The 22,390-nt window shown below is 48.7% G+C and overlaps 2 protein-coding genes across 7 annotated transcripts in view; one reads left to right on the forward strand and one right to left on the reverse strand.

Moving 5' to 3' along the window:
• Positions 1 to 384: 384 nt before the first annotated feature.
• Positions 385 to 14,203, reverse strand: MFSD13A (major facilitator superfamily domain containing 13A). 4 transcript variants are annotated; one of them, XR_003532359.1, is made up of 10 exons: positions 14,141 to 14,203; positions 7,865 to 8,133; positions 7,334 to 7,413; positions 6,073 to 6,522; positions 5,066 to 5,183; positions 4,038 to 4,134; positions 3,126 to 3,297; positions 2,387 to 2,580; positions 717 to 2,192; positions 385 to 646 (listed from the first exon to the last, which is right to left on the reverse strand). XR_003532359.1 is itself a non-coding variant. In XM_027672158.1 (9 exons), the coding sequence occupies exons 2-9, from the start codon at positions 8,027 to 8,029 to the stop codon at positions 1,939 to 1,941; spliced, it is 1,530 nt and encodes a 509-aa protein (XP_027527959.1). In that variant the 5' UTR covers positions 8,030 to 8,133; positions 14,141 to 14,203; the 3' UTR covers positions 385 to 1,938. The 4 variants fall into 4 exon arrangements, 3 of the variants coding, with proteins under 3 accessions (XP_027527959.1, XP_027527960.1, XP_027527961.1); XM_027672158.1 differs by having other exon boundaries at positions 385 to 2,192; XM_027672159.1 differs by lacking the exon at positions 14,141 to 14,203 and adding an exon at positions 13,832 to 14,111 and having other exon boundaries at positions 385 to 2,192.
• A 1,850-nt stretch (positions 14,204 to 16,053) lies between these two features.
• Positions 16,054 to 22,390, forward strand: part of LOC113961770 — an 11,758-nt gene continuing 5,421 nt past the window's right edge. The window contains exon 1 of one of the 3 annotated variants that reach the window (XM_027672331.1): positions 16,054 to 16,073. The gene's annotated coding sequence lies outside the window, so the exon portion shown is untranslated. Of the gene's footprint in view, positions 16,074 to 17,665; positions 17,733 to 17,789; positions 17,869 to 22,390 lie in introns of those variants that run through there. The other 2 variants (XM_027672329.1, XM_027672330.1) reach the window with 2 other exon arrangements.

Here is a 22,390-nt window from a genome sequence, read left to right on the forward strand (position 1 = left end):
AGGGCAGTGATGCCACTGTCATTGTGAGGGGAGCTGTTGCCAGCCCAGGTGTTTGCAGAGAACTAACGTGACAAGCTGTGCTGGCAGGGTGGGCCTTGGAAAGGTGGCACTGTGCCTTGTCCTCAGCAGAGGTGTAGGAACAGGACAGACCTAACCCTGGGGCCTTCCAAAGCAGAAGGTAAGTGACACCTCCCCCCAAAAGGCAGCAATACCCACCCCAGCCCACTGATCCCCTCTGTCCCTTGCAGAAACAGCCAAGCCCCAGCACAGAGTTTTGTGGGGAGGAGCTCTCCCCTTCTCTCCACACAGTCACAGCTGTGCCCCACAGCACCACATGCACTTGGCCAGGTTAGAGCCACCAGCTAGAAGAAAATCATTAAGCAATTCAGAAAAAGATCATCTTTAATTTATGAAATGAAGAATCATTCTCGAACTTGGTTAGAAGTTGCACAAATAACTTATGATTGAACCATCAAGAGCTACAGAAGCCTCATGGCAGGAATGTCTTGGTCCAAGACAGAAGGCAGCTGTGTCCTGAGGCAAGATAGCAGGTTGGCAGGCTGAGACCCCAGAGGGAACCTGGCACTAAAAAAAGAACAGCACATCCCTCATTGTGCAACAACACTGCCTGCCTACCCTCTTCCTCCTGCAGCAGACAGACTTTGGCACATCCCTTCTGCCTGCTCCCAAACATATAACAGGGATTGAGTAGACACCCCCTTACCTCAGGGACCCCTATGGGGATTACCTGTCCCATCTGTTCCCAGCCAAAACCAGGGAGACCAAAACACCTGCTCTCCTTGGATCCCTGTCTCAGCAGCCAGGTGAGATGATCAAACTCTGGGGCACTGTTTAAAGCACAGAGGAGCTGAGGTGTCTACCTCTCCCCACGGCTGTAAAATCTCAACCCTGTGACTGCCCAGCATTGTGTCAGACAGGCTCCAACGAGAAACTGAAGGCACAAAAGCAAGACCTGGTGTTCCTCCAGGCTGTGCTCTGCAACAGGGGACAGTGCCAGGCTGCCTCACCAGGTCATGTGGGATGGCCCTGGGCAGGGAGGCACTTCCATTGGCTCATTTAGGGGTTGGTTCCCTGACCTGTGCCAGCATGGGAGGGGGCTCATGGCACAGCTGTGTGACAGCACTGAGTGGAAGGGACTGTGGAGGGGAGAGGAGGGATAAACATAGGCAACAGGATGCCCACTAAGACGATCCAGCTCAAGGCTCTGAATCCAGTTCAAACCCTGCACCTTTCCCAGGCTGGCAACAAGGCCTTCTGCAAGGCCACAAAGGACAGAACCTCAGCATAAAACACAGCCAGCAGATCCTGCCTGTGCAGGATATTGTCCTGGAAACAAGAAATGTTGAAGAGTGGATTTGGTCCAAGAACTGCAGCACTGTATGTGGGAGGGTTGTACCAGTTACTGGGAAAGGCCTTTGAGGTCCTCTCATCCCTGCTCCTGCTGTTCTACCATCATCCCCTCAGTCACTTAGTCCCTCAGGAGCCTCCCACTCCACTCCCCAAAGCTGCAAGGCTCTAGCAAGGAAGGACTCCCGGTGCACTCTCCTCCTGCTCAGCCAGAGGCTGTGGCTCCCCAGGGCCATGCCCAGGGTAAAAGAGTGCACTGGGGACGTGCCTGCCTCCAGCACACACTGCAACCCAGCACCTCCTCACTGGAATGAGCAGCTCTCTCCTCCCTGGAACAGGCTGGGATAAAATATTCTTGCTCTTGTGGCCAAATGATCTATCCCAGGCCCCTCACATGCTGAACTTTTCTGCCTTCCACAGTGACCACCTCCTGGAAGGAGAAACAGTTGGCATCACAGCGTTTCACAGTTGAACCGCAAACACCGGGCTTTCTCAGCCTGCCATCCCTGCGTTTCGCCTGCCCTCCGGCACCAGCCTCGAACCAGCAGCACCCCGGGGGCTTGAGCACCCCTAGATTGTTTTGACCTCTGGTGCTCGGCCTTGAGTCAGGCTCTGCCGCTGAGCCTTCACCATCTGCAGCCGCTTCCCGTGCAGGCTAAACTGCGACCAGCTGAGGAGCTGCAGCAGCGCACAGGTGATGGGCACAAAGACGAGGAGGTAAAAGCAGCCCTGGCGAAGAGTTGGCTCCAAGGCCACAGCAGACTCCAACTTTGGCTGGGCACTCACCATGTTGCTCAGGGGGTTGCGCTGGAAGATGTCGTAGCCTGGTGTCAGAGAAGAGTTTGTGAGACTGGGGACAGTGGGGGTGGACCCTCGTCCATTCTCTCTGAGTGACTGGTTGTGGAAAGGCAAGGACCAGGCACAGCTCAGCCACTGGACCTTTGTCCCCAGGGGACAGGACACTGAACTCATAGGTCTGCCCTCTCCTGCCCCCTGCTTTCCCCAGGAGCGTCCTTACCTGTGTATGCACAGAGCAGCCAGGTGCCGATCAGAGGGGCAAAGGTCTGGCCTGGCTTGGTGACCAGAGCCACCATCCCAAAGAGCAAAGCTGAGGCTGCCTGTTTCCTACGGTTTAGGACTAGATCCTCATCCACCAAGTCGGTGACCACCAGGTTCAGCAGCTTACAGGTCCCTTCTGTGAACACACGGTTGCTGCAGAACAACAGGCAAAGCACTGAATAGGGGTATCAAGAAGTGACAGGAATAGGTGAGAGATCAGAGAAAACAGAGTGTGAGAAAGGTTTCTCCACACTTTAAATAAGAATTTCAGAAGCCCAGGTTACAGGAGGGGAACACCACTAGCAATAAGACTTTGTACCCTGCAGCAATGCCTTGGATCATTCCAGACCTGCCACACAGACAGGCCTGGGGAAAGGACACACCAGGCCAGGGGCTAATGGGCAGCTGCAGCACACACTGAGGGCTGTGGATGAGGAGAGGAGCTCTCAGCAGCTGGGAAAGGCTGCTGCAGGTTGCTGCCAGTCCAGCTGGTCTGTGCCCTCCTGAACATCACTGCCTCCCTCACAGCCAATAGATTCCAGGGACCCATCCCATATGCTATCAGAGCTGGAAATCACATGGGTTATGTGTGACCCCGGCTACTGTTCCCAGCCTCCCACCCCTCTCCTTAAAACAGGGGCAAATAATTTTGCTTCCCAAGTGGCAAAGGGCATGGGAAGCAAGTGCTGCCTGCCTACCTAGCAATGAAGATGCAGAGCAGATACACCTGGTCAGGTCCTGCCAGGAGCATGACAACACTCAGAGCCAGCTTCAGGAAGAAGAGTCCTCGCACTACAGCGTAAACTCCACAGCGGCGGCAGAGCGACAGGAAGTAGAGGTTGTTGAGATGGGGGGCGATGTAGGAAACACCTGAGCAGAGACAGAGGCACAGACAGCTCAACGGAGTTTCAGTTTCCACCATGCCCCCAGGTCTAATACTGAGAGTAAGAGAACAAGGCTGGCTATTGCCAGCAGGACTGTAGGACACAATACAAAGCATCCCCTATGCACATACAGAAGGCTGCAGGAGATTTACTCTGTGGCTTCATGGCACAGCACACACTTTCCTACAGAGGGAGGCCTTCTTCCATCAACCTCACGGGTAGGAAGGAAGAAAAGACTTGCCCAGTGTCACACAGAAGCTGTGACTGGAGCAAAAATCAGAAAGACAGAACTGCCTGACCAGACCTAGGCTGCACAAAACCCTCCCAGGGTAACTCTAGGATCACTGCCCACATATCTGTGGCAGCCTGGAAATGGTCCACATGCTGTAGAGGGAAAGGGTTTAAATTCAGGGCTCTGTTCCCTGCTGCACCCTGGGGACACTATCTGCAGCCTCTAATGCTCAGAGCAATACCTCCGTGGAGTCTGACATCCAGCATGCCAGGCTTGTTATTACTAGAAGAGGCCCCAATTTACTTCTATGCCCAGGAAGGACAACTTGGAGGTCCCAGGGAAGCATGTGGGCTGTGTGCATGTGTGAATTTTACAGCCCAGCGACCTGCATGTGAGCACACCTCTCCCTAGACAGAGTGTGGGAAGAGCAAACCCAGACTTGGGCCAGGTCCTACCTAACTCAGCTGCTCCCTCCAGTCCCACCTGAGACTCACCGAGCAGGAAGGATCCAGTAGAGACAGAGATCTGGTCTGACAGCAGGTGCTCCAGGAACAGAGGGAAGAAGTTGCTGTTAAAATGGCAGTGAAAAACCTGTGAAGGCAGCATGCAGACGAGCTGGTCAGCAGGAACAGCAGTGAGAGAGAACAGAAAAAGCTAACAGCCCTCTGAGCTCCGTTGTCCTAGAAGCCCCATGCCAAGGGACCATGCAGGATGGACCTGGAGTACTTCAGCAGAGCAAGAGCTTGGTTGTGGAGTTTCTGGCACTGTCAGCTGAGATTGCAAAGCTGCCATGCCCCCAGCCATGCCCACCATGTGCCCGGGGTCAGCACTGCTGTCCAGCTGCCGAGGCTTGGCTCGCACAGCACAGTGCTGTTGGGACAGGCAGGGCCAGCAGGTGACAGCAGTGACCACGAGGCTTTGGGGACACAGTGGCATGGCAGGAGGGAGGAGGCTGCTGGCAGGACACAGATAAGGCGGCAGCAAGACTTGAACACAAAGATGCAGACCAGCATCAAGAGCCTGCCTGAGGGGAACTGAGGGATCCCCAGGGAGCCATGACTGCAGCACACAAAGCTGGGCAGGCTGCCGAAATTTGGTAGTAATCACTGAAGAGGATGAAGAACAGAAATGGCAAAGCCAGCTGGGAGGTAGATCCAGCTGGACAGAGAGAACAGCGATGTGAGCCTCAGGAAAGCAGAATGGGGAAGGAGACTGTGCTGACGGTCAGCCAGCCCTGTGCTTCTGCACCCCACACGGGCTGCACAGAGCTCAGCCAGCCCCTGTAATCCAGCCTACGCTCCAGAGAGGAAGGAGCACCCCACAGCTTGCTCAGGAAGTATTCTCAGTCACAAGCAGGGAGAGTGGCTACCAGCTGCTTAATGTGCAGGAGGCTCCAAGAGCAAGTGGGCGCTGGAAACATCTCTGCCCTTCCTGGGGAACTCACACACTGCTGAATCACCATGTCAAACAGCCAGAGCCAGTGCTCATCCTCTGAATCACAGTGTGTCACGGCTGTGCCTACCTGGATGAGATTCATGCAGACAAACCAGAGGAAGTTGCGATGCCGGGAGAGCTGCTGGAGATACTCTGCCAGGGTGATCCTCTTCTCCTGGGGGACGGAGAGTTTCTCAATGTACAGCCTAAAGGGAAAGGAGGGAAAACAGCAACCATAAATCCCTCACAGGAGGCAGGACAGAGCCCCCAGCTCTTCCTGTGTACTTGCAGAACTGTCTCTCCTCAGGTCCCAACCCAGCCATTCCTCTTCCTGGACCAAAGCAAAACAGTGGAGTCTACAACAATTGCTTATTGCTAGCAAGAACCACAGGCAACAGGTCTCCCAAAGTACACCTGTCTTCCAGAAACAAAATTTACATTTCTGTCTATAAACGCATTCTCCTCTTAATAGCCATCCTGATACATACACGCTCCTCTTCCAGATCCCTGCAGTCAGCTCACCCGGCAGATCTCATCGGGATCCGCTGCTACGACAGCATAATGCTGGCAGCTCTTAGCAAGAGATGACAAGAGGAGCAGCCCAAGGAAAAGCAAGGAGCTAAACAGGGAATATCAGCTGTGTTGTGGCCTACCAACAGCCCAGCTACTACCAGGCAGCTAAAGCGAGCAACAGGGCAAGACATTCACTTGTTGAACTCCATAGGGAATGGGCAGCAAGGTGGTCTCATGCTCAAGCAGAAATGCTTTCATAAGCTGCATCTGACATTTTGCCACTCACAGGCCTCACTGGGTGCTCTAGATATTAACTCATTTTATATTCCAAACACTGGGTGGCCATACAGCAGGTCAGGGGTCTGCCTCCAGTTTAGGCCAGGGGTGTCACAAGATAGGTTTGTTCTATTTTCAGAGGGCCTTCAGAGCCAGTATAACAGAGCTGATCCTGGAAACTGTATCAATAGACAAGAACCACAGATGATTAACAAAAGTTTGCCTTGTCCTGGATCTTCCCACACATTCAGTTTGCTGCAGACCTATGCTAGGCTTTTGTCTCTGCTGAGAATTGGTGACACTTACTCTTTTAGGGTTGATTCCTGGTCCCATTTCTCTTTCCCATCAGCCTGGAACCGCTGGCGGAGCAACTGTGTGGACAGGGTAAAACCAACGATGGAGCAGAGGGCCAGCAGGACGCAAAATATGCGAAAGGAAAAGAAGTCCTCCTTGTTCCACACCGCATAGGACATGAAGACAGAGAGGGAGCCTATGGCACTGAAGAGGGAGCAGTAGAAGTTGAGGCTAGTCCTGTCTTTTGCTGAAACAGCCAGGTCTGCGAGCAAGGCGTTGTGATGGAGGTCGACCATGGTGAGAAAGCTGTCATACATGCAAAGGCAAAGGAGGAACTGCAAACCAGGATGAGCCCAGGCAACCCAGAAAGCCAGGAAAGAGACGGCAAAGAGGGGGCCATTGTGGCTTAGTGCTCTGAGCCTCTTCAGAACTACTTCAGGGGAAGAAATCTCTGCTCCTGGCCTGCAACAGAAGGAAAAAAAATATTTTAGACACTTGGACAAAGCCCTGCATAGCCATGTATTCTTCCTCTCCAAGGGAGTCATGTAAGTGGCACAGACACAAATAGAGCTTTTGCTTATGTAACAAGCACCCACATCAGACACCTTCTCAGATAATGTGTGAATACACTGAAAGTATGGGTTTAAGAAGGCCAAAAAGTGTGGAAAGGGACTTTCTTTTCTCCAGAGCAAGTCTCTTCCTGACAGTGCTGTACTGTCTGCACGTAGCACAATGTCAATGATTTCAATGAGTTTTTACTAGTTGCAGAAAGCCACACAGTGATTTTCATTAAAATATTGACGTAAATACGCAAGAAATGCTAATGGCCAACAATGCAGAGCTGTCTTCCCTCAGCTCCCATCTCAGAGAGTTTGGGAACAACTGGTCTGAGGCATTCCATGTGGAAATATAACTGTCCTTTTCCCACTTCTGCCTCCCAAACTATGTACAGACGCTCTCTAACACCCCACTAAGAGTCTTGCTCATATAGCAGGGGCTTGAGATGTTAGATGCCCATGTTTTAGGTTCTGCACCACTCATGATTGTTGAGGGTTAGGGTCACATCCACCCAATAGGTGTGTGACTTCCTCTATATATCCAGGTACTGAAACAACATTAATAACTTCAAAGGTGCCAGGAAAAGGAGGTATTTAAGAGTTCTATACCCCAGAAACCATTCTCTTGCCATCATTTTAAAGTTCCCAATTTCACATCATCTTCCCCAGAGAATAAACAACTTCCCAGCCTCTGCTGGAAGAGGAACTTCACTTACTGCTGTGTGCTAAGGAACACTCGGTCACTCAGCCAGCCGAACAGAGGGTCATTGAGGCTGTTCCAGATCAGAAACACTGTCTAGGAAAGAAAACAAGACAGTGAAACAAACCCCAGGGCAGCTCCAACAAAGACTCAGTTCTGCCACTGAAGCAAGCAATGCTAAGCTGGCACAGTGAGCCACCAGCAGGAACTGTCCCCGCCCACCTTTCCTGCCCTACCACCACTGTAGGATTCCCCTGTTTCGAGCATCTGGCAGTGAGGCGAGTGGTTTTCCCTGCCTGTGAAACACTGCAATGTCCCCAGAGAAAAGGCAGTCTTAAGAACAAAGTTTCCAGGTTTTCTATCCCAGCTTGTTCTATCTTCATATAAGTAGGAAAAACTGAAAAGCCCAAGCACTTAGAAGGCTCCCTAAGGCTCCCAAAGGGGAACACTGCTGTTACAACTAACACTTTTCACACGTCTAGCAAGGAGCAGTCTTGGTTTCAGAATTCCTTACTTAAGAGGGCAGAAATTTATGGAAAAGACTAACCTCTCCTATCCAAAAGGACAGTTTATCAATCTTGTAAACAGAGACAAAGGTGTCCACGTAGTACAGGAGGAATACGTTGTGCAAAATGGAAACAAACAGCGACAAGGACCCGTAGATCACTGCAGTGGGCAAATGGAAAAGACAAGCCAGCAGTCGCAGCTCCATGTTGGTGCAGTCAGCATTCAGCTCCCACAATCACCTCCATTTCAGGTGAGACGTCTTCTCCCAACACCTGCTACATCTTTGTTGGGGCCAATCCATTGTTGCTCCTGCAGGAGAGAAAAAATAAATAAAACGAAATAAAATGAAACCGGGTTCAATTTCTTAAATAAAGTAAAGGGTGAATCAAGTTAATTGGTAAATCTTTGTCTGCAGAGATCAGAATTCATATTGCTTTGAGTAGCTGTTCAAAAGTGGATTGGAGGGGATTTAAGAGACTAGAAGGTCTCTGCTGCACTAAAGCTGTTTCATTAGGCTGCGGCCAGGCTGCGAGCTCCCGGCAGTGCACCCCGTCCTTTACCCTGTAATGTTCTTTGTTATCCAGCAAGTAGCAGATTTATTTAAAGCTCTTTAAAGGCAAGGTCACAGGAGCAATCAAGCTCGACAGCTGCAAACAACAAAGCAGCTTCAGAAAACACACCTAGTCCCTGACGTTTTTAGGTACCAGTGTAAATTTTTAGCCAAATGAAAATGACAACAGCTGTGATGCAACCTCACACGTGCACCCTGCTTTGCGTGGGCAGCCACGGCTGACTGCACCTGGGCTAGGTCAGACAGCAGTTATTTATGGCAAGCAGTGCTGCTGCTTTGTGGCAGGAAGAGACACGACCAGAACATGATGGCACGCAGCAGACATGCTGCCATCATATGATAAAGGCGACCAGAAGTGCCTTAGCAGCTCTCCAGCTCGTCTTGCAGTGGCCTAGATTTTAGGATCGGAGCCTGAAATAAAAATGCTTTGGCTGGACAGCAATACGTACAGAAATAAAACCAGTGGAAACGGCAGCCTTAGACCAGAACAAGTTGCTGGATGTTCACAAGGGGCAACTGTGAGGAGAGGACTCCTCACATTGGCACTGACTGGAGCTCATGGCCAGGAGATGGGACCAGCATCCTCCCTTGATGTTCTCTTGTGCTTTTCAGGCTGAGCCCCCTCTCATGCTCAAGTTGCTACAGACCAAAGGCAAAGCACAAGGCCCCTCTTCAGAGGGACTTTTATGAGATGTTAAGGGTTCTTAAATCAGTGCAAGCCAGCTTCTCCAGCCCGTGCTGTCATAAGAAGGCCTGTTCACAGCACATATATGAAGGGTAACAACAAGGTCATGTTCTCGACACTGTCAAAAGCCAGATAAGGGGCTCATAGTCACTTTCATTTCAGCCCTCTGGGGTCAGCACTCACCCAGCTCAGACATATTGTTGGGACTTTGCAACGTGGGATTAGAGTGAGCACATAAGGAATGGGAATCCACGCACTGAGCCAGCCTTGCCGGGCTTCCAGCACCAGCTGCAGCATGTCCAAGCAGAAGATCAAACAGAAGAATAAACATCTGGGTATGAAAACTGATGAAATGCCAGTCCCATTCAGCATTTCCCTGAAGCCATGAGTCTGACCACTTCTAGGCAAGATTAGAAGAGCAAAAATAACCATCCGCTCTGCCTAGGCCAAGGAATTCCTCATAACTAGTTCAGAAAGAGGAACAGCATTTGTTCCAATCAATTACATCACTAGATTGAAACTGCACATCGGCTTCACTCCCAGCCAAAGCACTAAACCTCAACTGGATCCAACTGCAGAGCTCTTGTGGAGCTAAGTCATCATTCTGCATCCCTGCCATGCCAAAACCCATGGCCAGATAAAAGGAAGACACTGCTTGGAGGCGAATTCAGCCAGACAATGAACTTTTATAGGTGTAATTAAAAACAGACAAGCCTCAAGGGGAAATTGCATTTTGTATGCAATTGAAAAGGAATCATGATGTCTAAACATAAAGGTTAAGAAGAAGGGAGAGCTAAGCCAACTGTCCCACCACTAAGTCCTCTGTCTCTCACCAAGAGCCTTCTGTGGAGGACTGGCTCAAGGGCAGATGAAGGCACCAGAGTGCGAGGCACTCTCATGAATGGGATGGAGAACAAGGGAACAGCATAATTTTGCACCACGTGAAACCTCAGTGTATCCAGACCCTGACCACTGCATGCACATCCAACCTCACTACAAACTTCACAGGACGTGGAGATGAGGGAAAACAAGGTGCCCAAGGGACTGAGGCAGCCGCCTTCTGAGGGAAGACTAAACAGGTGGGGCTCTTTAGGCAGAGAGGAAAGGCTGAAGGGGGACATGACTGAGGTTTACAGTGCCATGTGCAGGGAATAAGGCGAAAGTGGAACTGTCAGGACACAAGATCTGGGAGCACTCACTGTAACTAGCAGGAACTCAGTTTAAAGCACACAAAAATACTTCTTCACCTGGCAGGTAGCAAACACCTGACATTTGCTCTCAAAGGTTACAGAAGTGGGCAACAGGTTCAAAGACAAATTCATGGAAAAAAGCTGTGCACAAACAGCTACAAAAGGGAGCAGACAGGGAAATCCCCTCCAGCAACTCGGAACCGAGGCTGTGGGTGGACAAGCGGGAAGGCCACCGATGGTGGCCCAGCTCATGTGTTCTCCCCCTAAACAGCATCTCCTGCTGCTACTGTGGGAATATAGGAAGAGACAGACTGACAGTGTGACCCACAAGGGCAATTCTTAAACCAGACTTGCCTTTGCTACCCAAAGCCTGTCTGAAAGCAGAGCCTGCTCAGGGCTCGGTTCTTAGTGCTGCACTTCACGCTGTCCCCATCCAAACGATGCTTCCCTGAGCACATGTTGCACAAACCACAGCTGCTGAAGTTTTTAGAGACACCTAATTTTGTCATTTACATACTATAGTGCTGTTCAAAGAGAGTGAACTTCTACTTCCTTTCCTTCCTCTCCCTCGTCACTCCCTCGCAGATGTGCAACCCCTCCAGCCAGCTGATATTTGTGATTTTTTTGCTAGGATAGTTGTTAGGTCATTTTATAGATATTTTTTCCCTCCCCGTCTGCAAATGTGCAGTTAAAAAGAAACAAATCATAGTTGTCTGTGAAAAGCAGATTTTGCTTCTACACCCAAAGCACTGCATTATTTAAGCTTGTCACACTGGTATTTTCATAACCTTTTCCTTGGGATGGAGAATTACTCATGGAGTATGTCAGAACTTTTCAACATTTCAACATGAGGCTGTAAGTAGTAATGGGAAAAGGAGCTGCAGGAGGGAATAGCTATTCATTCATGCTGAACTTCTAACACACAGTCATAAAGCAACAAGCTCGTAAATTAGAAAGAAACGAGCCTTTATTTGAGGAACTTCCGCCTCCGCATTTGACATCTGGCTCCTGCCAGTGACGTCTGCAGATCTTATCTTCCTGAGAAGGATGTTTGAACACTGGCTACCAGGAAAGCTCTACTTTTGTTTGAGAGTTCTGGCGTATGGCAGTGTCAGGAAACACACCACAGCTCTCACACATCTGCTGTAACTTCCCAGCCAGCTCACAGCTGGATTCACAAGTCCCTGTGTCCCATCATGATTCGGCAACGCTTTGGGCTTTCAAGGCTGAGCTCCAGCCTTCCACAGCAGAAGTCACTTGTACTGAGCTACCAGCAGAGCCATAGATGTGAATCTTGGCCCAAGCCAGCCTTTTAAGCAGGGCCAGATGATTTTTATGTGCTGAGGTTGCCACTCAGGAGCCTGAAATAGGTCATCTGCAGACCTGACTGCAGTAACAGGATGACTCTCACATTCATTTTCCACTGTGTGGGTAACGCAGGCTGGACTGTCCCAAATAATACCTCAGGATATGTCTATGCTTGCTTCAGCTGTAACTACACTGCTTCTGCTGCACATCCTGGATTTTGGGTGTTTTACTAGCAGAGGGCCAAATACACCAGCTCCGTGTTTCTGCAACTGCCACACAATAAATCCACCCATCAGCTGGAAAAGTCACCTGAGAGAGGATCCCATTTCTAGACATTTGTCATGGCCAGACAGGACTGGGATCCCGGCAGTCCAGCCCCATTCATAGGAAGCTAGGCTGGAGCTGCACCTGTGAAAGAGCTGATGCTCTGTGACCTGCCCCAGCAAAGCACCTGGTGCTGGGCACATCAATTCCTCCCAGACACTGTAAGTGACAGTCACAGGTGTCTTCATCTGGTCAGGCTTATCCACCAGTGACAAGTCCATTTTGGGAGCACAGAACAGGTTCTGCACACTCCTTCCCCAGGAGATGTCCAAGACATAAGACACCTCAGAGGGTCCTCAACTCACTAAGCTACTTGGATTCTGGCAGGACTCTGTCAGTAAGATAGGAAATCCCTCCACAGAGCTATTTCACTGAATGAAACTGAAAGAACCCCCTCTTAAACAAAAAAACACTTTTAAAAGCCTATTCCTATCCCAGGAAAGCTCCTTCCTAGACACACAAAATTTAGGCTCCTTTGACCAAACTTTGATCCTGTGCACCCTCTTAGAGGTGAACAAAGGTCCAAGGCTCTGTTTCTCCATTGTACTACTTCCGAAATCCTCACTCCACATTTCCTCAGATAACCCACTTACTAAGAGGGAGTCCCGAGGGAACGCCAAACATAGTCCTGTGTGAAATATGAAGGAATCCCCCGACAGCAGACTCCCAGCAGCCTGGTATTGGAAGGGTGAAGCAATGAAGCCTTTGAAACTCTGACACCACCTGAATCAGGCATGGAAACATGCCTGGAAGAGGCTATGAGGGTGTTTCCCAGTACTGTTTACCAACTGAACAATCACTGATAATTGTGTATCATGAGGTTTATTAACATCCTTCTTGTTACAGGCAATCATGTGCTTCCATCAGGTGCTTCCGTCACTCCTGCCGGGCTCATACACGTAAACACAACTGCCACACAGACAATTAATATCTTAAACCAGATGGTAGTTTCTGTGGAGCTGTGTTCCAGCAGAGCAATCTCCTTCAATCAGATCTCACTCCCTAACGGGTACACAAGGTTTGTTAATAGAGGTAACTGGGTAAATCTCATAGCCTTGGAACTTGACAAGGCTTTTAACTTAACAACACATGGTATCCCGTGTCTAAATGATTCATTGTTTTACAGTGCAAGGGAAGTGTGTTAGATGTACTAAAAATGATGGGTTTCCCCATCATTTGCTGTCAATATAAGCTCTGATCCTGTAGAGGACCTCGCAGCACTAGCATAGGAACCACTGGCAGGTAACTCTGGCCTCAAATTACAAATCTGGAAGTAAATATGAAATCCTCATTGAAAACAACCCCCAAGAGTAGGATCACAGAAGCTACAAGAGGGGATTATTGCACAGATGTCTGTTCTTTGTTAAGACTTCAGAGGAAGCACCAGGTGAGAAACACTTTTTACCACTTCGCCAAGCGCAGCCACCAGGAGTTCCTACTGTATGCCTGTCTTCCCAACAGGGAGTCTCTTCACCTGTGCAAACCTCCCAGAGCCAGTCCCCCCGTGATGCCCCAGTTGCAGCCACAGGGCCACACAGCACTAACTGAAGAACTGGAAGGAACCCAGCTGCTGAGGCCACCAGGGATCTCTGTGGCATTTAGGGCTAAAAACACAGCACTAGGACAGCAACTACAGCTGCTGATGTCCCACATGTGCAAGAGCACAGGGAGCCAGGCAATACCTGTGGAGCGAGGCCGGAGATGGGGACGCTGTGCCTTTGGACATGGCCGAGCAGCCCAGCGCCCCATCCACAGGGTTCCCCACACTGAGGGGAGGCCTGTCAGCCCTGGGAGAGGAAAGGGTGGCTGGGCAGGGGCATTGCCACCCTCCCACGGGCTCCATGGCAGTGGGCTGTGCTGCCACGTGAGGGGAACGTGTGACAGGGACACCAGAGCCCCACTCCACACTCCAGGGCCGCCTCTCCTTACCGGGATCCGGACTCCGACCGACTGCACAAGGACCAAGACTCCCGCCCACGGACACTGACAGCAGGGAGGGAGAGAGGGTGGGCACCCCCAGGCCCAAAGTGGGACCGTCCAGAGTAACGGGGGGAAGTACATGCTAGGGCTCTACCACTGCAGGGAAAGGGGGAATGGCCCCACTGGGGGGGTGTCTCCCCCATCCCAACCGAATTGCCTGAGTGGATGGGGGGACCCCCCACCCCACCGCGTTCCGCTGCAGGTGGGGAGACAAACCGGGGCCGGCAATGGGACGGGAGAGCCCCCAGCACCTCCTACCTGCGTCCGGTACTTGCGCGCCCCCGCCGCTCCGTCTCCGCACGGCGCGCCCGCGCATGCGCACCCTCCCCGCCAGGCCCCGCCCCGCGGCCATCTTGTGTCCTGGCGAGTGAAGCCGCCGCCGCTGCCACCTCCCGGCCGCCATCTCGTGTGAGGTCACCCGGCTCCCTCATTTGCATAGCCCCGCCTCCCAGCGGCAGGAGCCTCTCTAGCCGGGCGGGCGGAGCCTTCTCTGTGGTACATCTGCCTGTCGCCAGGACTCCAACACTTGGAGTCACAGAGTCGTGCAATCAGAGTCGTACAATCATAGAGTCGTGCAATCATAGAATCATCAAGGTTGGAAGAGACCTTTAAGATCATCCAGCCCAACCATCAGCCCAGCACCACCACTGTTAGCCCTAAAACACAGCCATATCACCCCGTGCCAGATCCAGAGGCTTCTTGAACACCTCCAGGGATGGTGACTCCACCACCTCCCTGGGCAGCCTATTCTAATGCCTGACCACCTGAACACTGAAAAAAAAAATCTGATATCTATTCTGAATCTCCCCTACCTCAGATTAAGGCCATTTCCTCTGGTCGTTTTACTGCAGGCATAGCAGAAGAGACCGGCCCCACCACATTACACCCTCCTTTCAGGTAGTTATAGGAAACTATGGAGTCTCCCTTAGCCTCCTTTTCTCCAGCCTCCAAGGAGCGTGTGCCAAGCTGCAAAATGACACAGTGGAAACAAAACAATGTACATGGCTGCTTGGGGGCAGGCAGCCTTCCCTGAAGTCCATCAAATGTCCTATCTGTGGTTTTAGTCATCAGCTACTTGCACTTCTTTCCCAGGATTCATTTACAGTCATCCTGTGTATGTCAGAATATAGGGAGTGTTGTGTCCTTTATTATTTAAGATCTCTCTGTGTGCCTTTCTCTCAAAGAAGCAATTCCTGTGCTCAGCATAAGCATCACCTTCCACCTCTCACTGCAACAGTTGCTCCCATCCAAGTATTCTCAAATTTAACCTGGTAAAATTGAGGCAAAAGCCAATTTGCTATTTGTAATACAATAAAGCCAATTTGTATTATTGCATCCTATTACTTTCCAATGTTTTTGTGCATTAGACTTACTAGTAGTTTCCTAAACAGGTCATTTTCATAAATTCATAGAAACCAGGCAACTAATTGCAATCAACAGTGTTTGTAATTAAAGAGTGATTTGTAGGTCTTTAGCTTCAGCTGTTGAGATCACCTGCAGCAGAACAAGGTATAAGGCATTAATCAAAGAATCATTTAGTTTGGAAAAGACCTCTAAGGTCATGGAGTCACTAAGTATCCCTAAGGAGCATGTACTGCTGCTGCTGTTGTGCCGGGTAATGATGAACTGATCTGAAGACCAAGTCACCCTTTTAAAACCCCTATAGAGATTTCTATCTCCAAAGGCCCGTGACAGTGCAGGTGTTTACAATAAGGTAGTGCTGATGGGAGCCATTGATACGGCTTCTAACTTAATTACAACCTACTAGATGAGCAGTGAGTACAAATACCAGCTCAGTTATAGCTAAGTGCAAATAAAAAGCCTGGAGGTAAAGCAAAGGGGGAAAAAAAAAAAAAAAAAAGGAAGAAGAAGCCAGTAGTGGGTTTCTTTCTGTGTTATTTAGTCTGTTACTTTAAAATTTATAGTTCTTTGGGTGTTACTAATAGTGTTTTGCTGACTCAAGAAAGAACCTGAAGTTCTGGTGAGTGCTTCTGAAGTTTTTCCATGCTGGCTTTACGTGCTGATTTTAGCTGTTTCTTTACCTGTGTCCTCTATCCTTGCTCCCTGTCTGGGCGTGAAACTCATGTAATTGCTGAAGGAATGAGCTTCCTGTTGCTTTTTTTTTTTTAGGTACAAGGGCATGTTCAGACAGGTATTGCAGCCCTGGTTACCACAGGAAAACTTCCACAAGGTGTGATGTGGTATCTTAATGCATCTCCTGGTTCTGTAAGTACGTTCATTAAGGCACGTCAGTAAAGAGACTGTAGAAAGCAAGCTGATTTCTTAAGATCAGGTTGTTTCTTGCTCCTCTGTTAAGTGAAGGCATCATCACGGATATTTTTTCTCAGGATGTGAGTACCTACACACCAAACAAATGTCTGTCTTTGTGTTCTGCACTTATGACTAAAGACCAGTCTGTGTTGCAGTGGTTTTTCCAGTAATGGTGGCAAAACAATACTGGTTCTAGCTTAAATGTTTGCTGTAGCAGCCTACGCCTGAGGTGTTCTGCACTTTCTTTGGCTTTTTGAAAATACAAATACTCAAATACCTCTGGAGATGGTGCCTCTTTCATCCTGGCACATCTGCTTTTTGATCAAGTGGATGAAAGTCCACATATAGTAGCGTAACTTGGTTGTAGTATTGATTCATGTCAGTGCTCTATCCTGTAACATTCCTAGCACCACCTGCTTGTGAAAGATACTAATGTCAATTGTTATTGTTGTGTCATGATAGGCTTTAAAGACTTTAGTTCAGAAAAAATGACACAGAAGGGCCTCTCCAAGTGATTGTCTTCTTCAAAACACATTATTGTCTTTTGATTCCCATTAAAAAAATCAATAATGATATTTGTGAGCTATGTTCTGTATTGTCTAAAGACCGTTAACAGAAGGTAGCTGGATTTTTTTAAAAGTTATTAGGGAGTTGTAGATCAGCAGATGCTGTGGCTGTCTGCCTTGGGGGATGCAAAAAGCAATATTCCCAGGGGTTATTCTAGCTCCGATGTTTGAACTTACACTAGAAAAACAGTGTGTGTTGCTGTTGTAGCAGAAGACATTTTTATATGCTGAATGAATATGTTGTATGTAATACAACCCCAAAATTTTTTGCCCCGTTCCTCTGTTTGGGGTGATGATCCCATGGGAAGACCTAGTACAAGTGTGGAAGATTGTACCTTCAGCATTTCTGAACATCCATTCTCAACGCAGAATATGTGGAAATGGGATCCAAGTGTATTTAAAACACAAGTAGTTAAAATTCAAATGTTTTGCTGTGACGCTGGTGTGTGTCAACAGAGGAAACCCACTGTGGGCATAAAGTCCCTCTGGAGAGCCAGGCTATGTAACCAGCTAAGGCCTTCGCAGGACATCAGCACTCTCCCAAGAACACTTCAAGGACAATGACTTGTAATCAAGCAGCTGAGAGAGCGGGATGCTGTGAAAGTGCAAAACATGTTGCTCTGCTATGCAAACTGTCTGTGTGTGAGATAAGAAAGTGCTGGGAGGTAACTGGAGCTGGGCACAGGAATCAAGGCTGGAGTTGAATGATTTATCTTGGAGTGTGTAAAGTCAACAATATATAACCAGGAGGAACCAGATAATTATAGGGGTGTCTGAAGCAGCTTTTGCAGGGTAGAACCTTGCAAGGCCACCCGCACCGTATCAGTAATACCATGTAAGGCTGAGATTGCCTAGGTAACGATATCAAAAGTGTCAGGCTTAGTTATGGACATAGCAAAACTGAGACCAATGAGGAAGAAATAATTAGGGGTGGACTGTCTGTTTGGGAGGAGACTGGAGTAAGGGAGGCATGAGCGTGGCAGAGAAAGTGGATCCTGAAATAAGAGAATAAGGTATAAAATGAGACAAAGGTGGGAGCAGCTGATTGCAGGAGTGCAGACATCTACGGATGGTAGTGAAGCCTGAGGACCTGAGTACACTGAATGCTGAAGTGATGCTCCTTTAACAACCTGCTGGACTCTCCATCAGGTCTATGTTGGAAAGACTTGGGGGAGGATAGAGCAAAGAGGGCTAAATGGTGTGGAAGGGAAGGGTGGCACCTGTGACTCTAAACATCGTGTGTGGTTCATAAGACTTGATTAGTAGCTTCATAGCTGTGTGCAAAGTGATAAAAATAACCGTGAGATACTGGTGGTGTGTTAATGAGGTTATTGATCATTCAGTTGACTTACTGGTGTGATTGATTGATAAAAGTTAGTCTCCTGAGTGTTGTCTCAAGACTGCAATCTAAAGGGGCAGAAGTGACAGCTGGGGCTTGACTGTGATCTCCTAATTTGGAAGTTTGAGCTAACTGATACTGAGAACTTTTCTTTGAAGAAGAGAGTGTGGATGGAGATGATGGATATCAGATGAACTCTTGAGTGAGAGGAGGAGCAGGTCTGTGTGCAGGCTGTGTTTGAACATGGAGGGGATCATTAGAACTGAACAGTATGAAGTGCAGATTAAAATGTGCTTGATTAAAGAGAATAGTGTTGAAATATGAGCTGTGTCTGGGAAAAGCTTTAGATGAGGAAAAAGATGATAGCTTTTGGTAGGGCTGACTGTGATCATGAGACATGGGCACAGGTTTGAACCTCAGGTGAGGAAGACTTCTGATGCAAAGGGTGCCTGCATTGATTGCTGGGAAGATGAGTAGTGGTGGTGGTAACTTTAATAATGCAGAAATTAGGCTGTGCCAGAAGTAGGAATATCAGAAAACGAAAAAGCTTGGAGTGTGTCCACACTGTAGACTTTAGTGCACCGGGCATGTCTACCTAGGGAGAGGCTGAAGGGGTGACAGTGTTGGGATCACCTTGGCAGCAGGCAGGCGTAGTTTCCAGAGCCTTGCCTGCTGATGCAGTCACCCTGTGGTAACACTCACCGTGTTTTATTATTGGCAGTGCAGCTGTTCCAGAGCTGCTGTGTTATCCAGCAGCTGCAGTCAGAATAGAAGGAGCGGCTGCTCCAAACATCTTGGTCACCAGTGAGTTGCATTTTGACTGCTATTAGAGCACAGTTATGCGGGGGGGTGGTTTTTGGATCATTGGAGTCAAGTGAAGTCTTGCTCTGCCACGACTAGGGCTTTTCCTGGTCTTTTGATCTCATACAGAGTCTGGGCTTTGCACAAACCTCAGAAACAAATGCCAGACCCATATTAGACTTCTGTGCTTTCTGAGAATGTTGCTTTGAATAGCTGAAACAGATCTACTCCCTCTTCAAAGGGTCTGTATAAGGGGTGACTGACTACAATATGCATTAGCTGCTATTTCCACAGTTACTGGTGCCAGATGGAGCTCTTCTCTTTGTGATGCACTAGTAACAGCAGGATGAGACTGGTGTCTTCTGGTTTCAGAGGTTAAATCCTCCCGCTTGGCTGAGCTGAAGGGATTGTTCATGGAGTTTTGGTATCAGCTGTGCTTGTGGTATCTTCTCAGTTGGCTTAGGCAGCTGTAAGAATTTGGACAGTGAAGTAATTCCTGATGGAAAGGTCCCTCCTATGGTGTGAGAAGAAGCAAAGTCAGAGCCCCAGAACGGCTGGGGGAGTTCTTCAGACTGGGTCAGTGGTGTGGGAACAGATAAGGCTGCTTGAAGGCCTTCTGATGGCAGAAGTAGGGGGTCCTGCAGCCATCTCCATCCATCTGCTGCCTGTGCTACTGCTTTCTTTGATCCAACCAAAATAACCTTTGTATTTACCTTTAGTAAAAACATACAGAACCATCTGGATTGGTGGGTTTCTCCTGTTTCTACTGATCTCTACTTCTAATCTCTCTTAAACCCTTTCTACCTTGTAGCTTTACTGTTCTCTGGGGAGTCATGAAGCTTTCACTCAAAGTATCTGCTCTTGCCTGCAAAGCCCTTTTCTTTCTCATGGATTGTGTTCAAGCTGCTTTCAGTATCTGTTACCTTCCTCTACATGTTACCACGTTACCCTGGCAAATAACCTCACACCTTTTCTGAGAAGCAGAAGCTGTGTGTCCTGTCACAGTAAACTTCCATCCTGAAATATCCCAGAGGATCAATATAAGGAGAGATGCTGGTGTGTAACACCAGCACAGCTCCCTGTAGGTAGTGCCAGCCCTGCCTGCGGGAAGCAGGTTATTGTTACATGCACTGTGGCTTTATAGAAAATGAGTTGCATTCAGAAACCTGTGACTGTGGTGGCACTCAGGGCTCAAGTCTGAAGGGGAGAGCTCCTAAGCTGTGCTGCCCAAGCATGGGAGCTGGCAGGCTGCCACCCTCATCCAGGCTGTGCTCTGTGCTGATGGAGAGGCCACAGGGATGAAGTGTGTGAGCAGGAGTGGGGCAGAAATGGCCCCACTTCACCTCAGCCCATCACACTGCATCTTTCTCCCTTTCTAGATGTAAGAGGTCACCTCTTCCAAGAAGTCAACTCTCCCCTCAGGTTGTCGTGGGCTTTGGCTGGCAAAGAGGAGGCCTGTTCTCTGCAGCCCTGGGTTGCACTCCTGTTAATCACTACTGCCTGCTGGCACTAGGCATGATGTAGTAACCTCTTCTGGAAGTATTTAATGCTCCTTGCTGGGAGTGTGTGTTTGCTGGGACAGTGTAGGTTTGCTTTTCTCTTGGAGAGCACAGCAAGATGTGTGGTGCTATTTTACCTTTGTGGATGAGAGAGTGTGTCCGTGCAAAATCCAAGTTTTTCCATTATTAAGCAGCACTAGCATGGGAATCTGCTCCTCTAGATAAAAATTAAGGCCTGAAAAGACCTAGCTTGTAACGAGTTATTGCACTTTCCTTGAATTCCTGTGTTGCTGCCAGGCACGTCTGGCGAGAAAACATTCCCTTTAGGAAGCCAGCCAAGTGCCTCTGTCCTAAGGATCAGTACTGGTGGTGGAGGATCAAAGCTATTGTGTGGTGCTGTGTGGCTTTTTGTGCTGCTCTCCCATGTCCCCAAGAAGTACTTGGGAGTCTTCTTCTGGGTGAGTTTTTCTTAAAAGACTTCAAACCAAGCATGATCTTATGCTGACAATAAAGGAGTGAAAGCAACAGGGAAAAATAAGAAACTGCTTTCTTGTGATCTTCTCCCACACACTATCAGGATGCTGGATAAGTATGTGGGACTCTGACACCGGAGCTATGAAAGACAAACCTTGGCTCAATAAGAACATTCAGTTTTAACCTTTCACTTTAAGCAGCCCTTGAAGTTTTGGGTTTTTTGTCCAAGGCAAGCCTTTGCCAAAGCTTTGTCAGATGGCAACAATGTTGCAGACTCTGCTCAAAATGGGAGACTAACCGGAAATAACTCATGAGTTCTTCATTCCCTTGGCTGGGGGAATTTGGTGCTTTTGCAGTTTTCATCCCTGTACCCTTGGGAGTTGCTACAGAGCAGTGGTAGGAGATCTGTGGTTTTTCTGGGATGGGGAGAGGAAGAGGGCAGGAAGAAAACTAGAAAGAATAGTCTGAAAGCTTGGGTGCTGGAACAGTGGAAAGGAAAGGGTAACTTAATGGGATCTTCATTTGGGAACTGATCACAGGGCAATGGAATGAGGTAAGAATAGTCTTGGTTGAGAGTTACAGTAAATAGATGGCCACGTCCTCTCCTGTGGGCCAAGGTGTCTCTACAGTTGTGTTGGATTTAATCATGCTCCCTAAGGAAGCATCCAAACCCATTCAAGCTGCCAGCCTGACCTGGGGACCCTGCTGAATTTGGCTGCTGCTTCAGGTGGACAGAAGACTTGGTGACATTCTTCAAATTGTTTGTCTTGGTGACACCAAGACCTGTGAGATCCTTGTATGAAGTTTCACATGTTAGATACTGTGGGACACTTTGTATGTTGGTCTGTGACCATGCTACGGTCAGGCTCACTTTGCACATTCTCTTGGAGAGAGATTAGTCTGGCATGGGCTTGAATATTTACAATTTTCTCTGTTTTATGCAGCTCACAGTGGGGTTTTTTTGTGCTTTACAAATACCTAAACAGAAAGCTCCCCAAATTTAAAGCTAGCTTGGGTGACAGTAAAGCTCTACTGCCTTGAGATATGTCCAGAAAAACTGTATGTATTGCTAGGAGGTAATTTCTGTTGCTTTAGATACCAGGAAAGCCCTACCAGCCTTGAGCATTTCTGTTTTAACTAGTGGTGGATTCATCACCTGTAGTAACTGAGTAAGAGTGTGTTGAAACAAAAGCTTTTCTATACTTGAGCTATCAAATGTCCTCTCTGGTTTTGTATTGCAAACATTGCTTGGTTACTCCAAAGCAACTCTATCTGGGACAGCTGGCACTGAAGCACGCTTTGCTTGGCATATCTTTTTTGGGAACTGTGGTGTCAGTCTCCTTGACCTGCACCAAGATGTGTGAGGAGGGAAAGGCCCTGCCAGATGGGCAGTGGGTAAGGGAATTGCTGGAGTCAGCTCTGGCAAGCCTGGGAATAGCTTGCAGTATCGTGTTCTCACCAAACAGAGATGACAATCTCATTTCAGTTGTCTGTAACCATCTTTGGAATTTTCTCTCCTTTTTTTTTTTTTTTTTTTTTTTTTTTTTTTTTTTTTTTT

The sequence above is a fragment of the Neopelma chrysocephalum genome, unplaced genomic scaffold (assembly GCF_003984885.1).
Source record: "Neopelma chrysocephalum unplaced genomic scaffold, ASM398488v2 Primary Assembly neopelma1_97390, whole genome shotgun sequence".
Taxonomy (NCBI): Eukaryota; Metazoa; Chordata; class Aves; order Passeriformes; family Pipridae; genus Neopelma; species Neopelma chrysocephalum.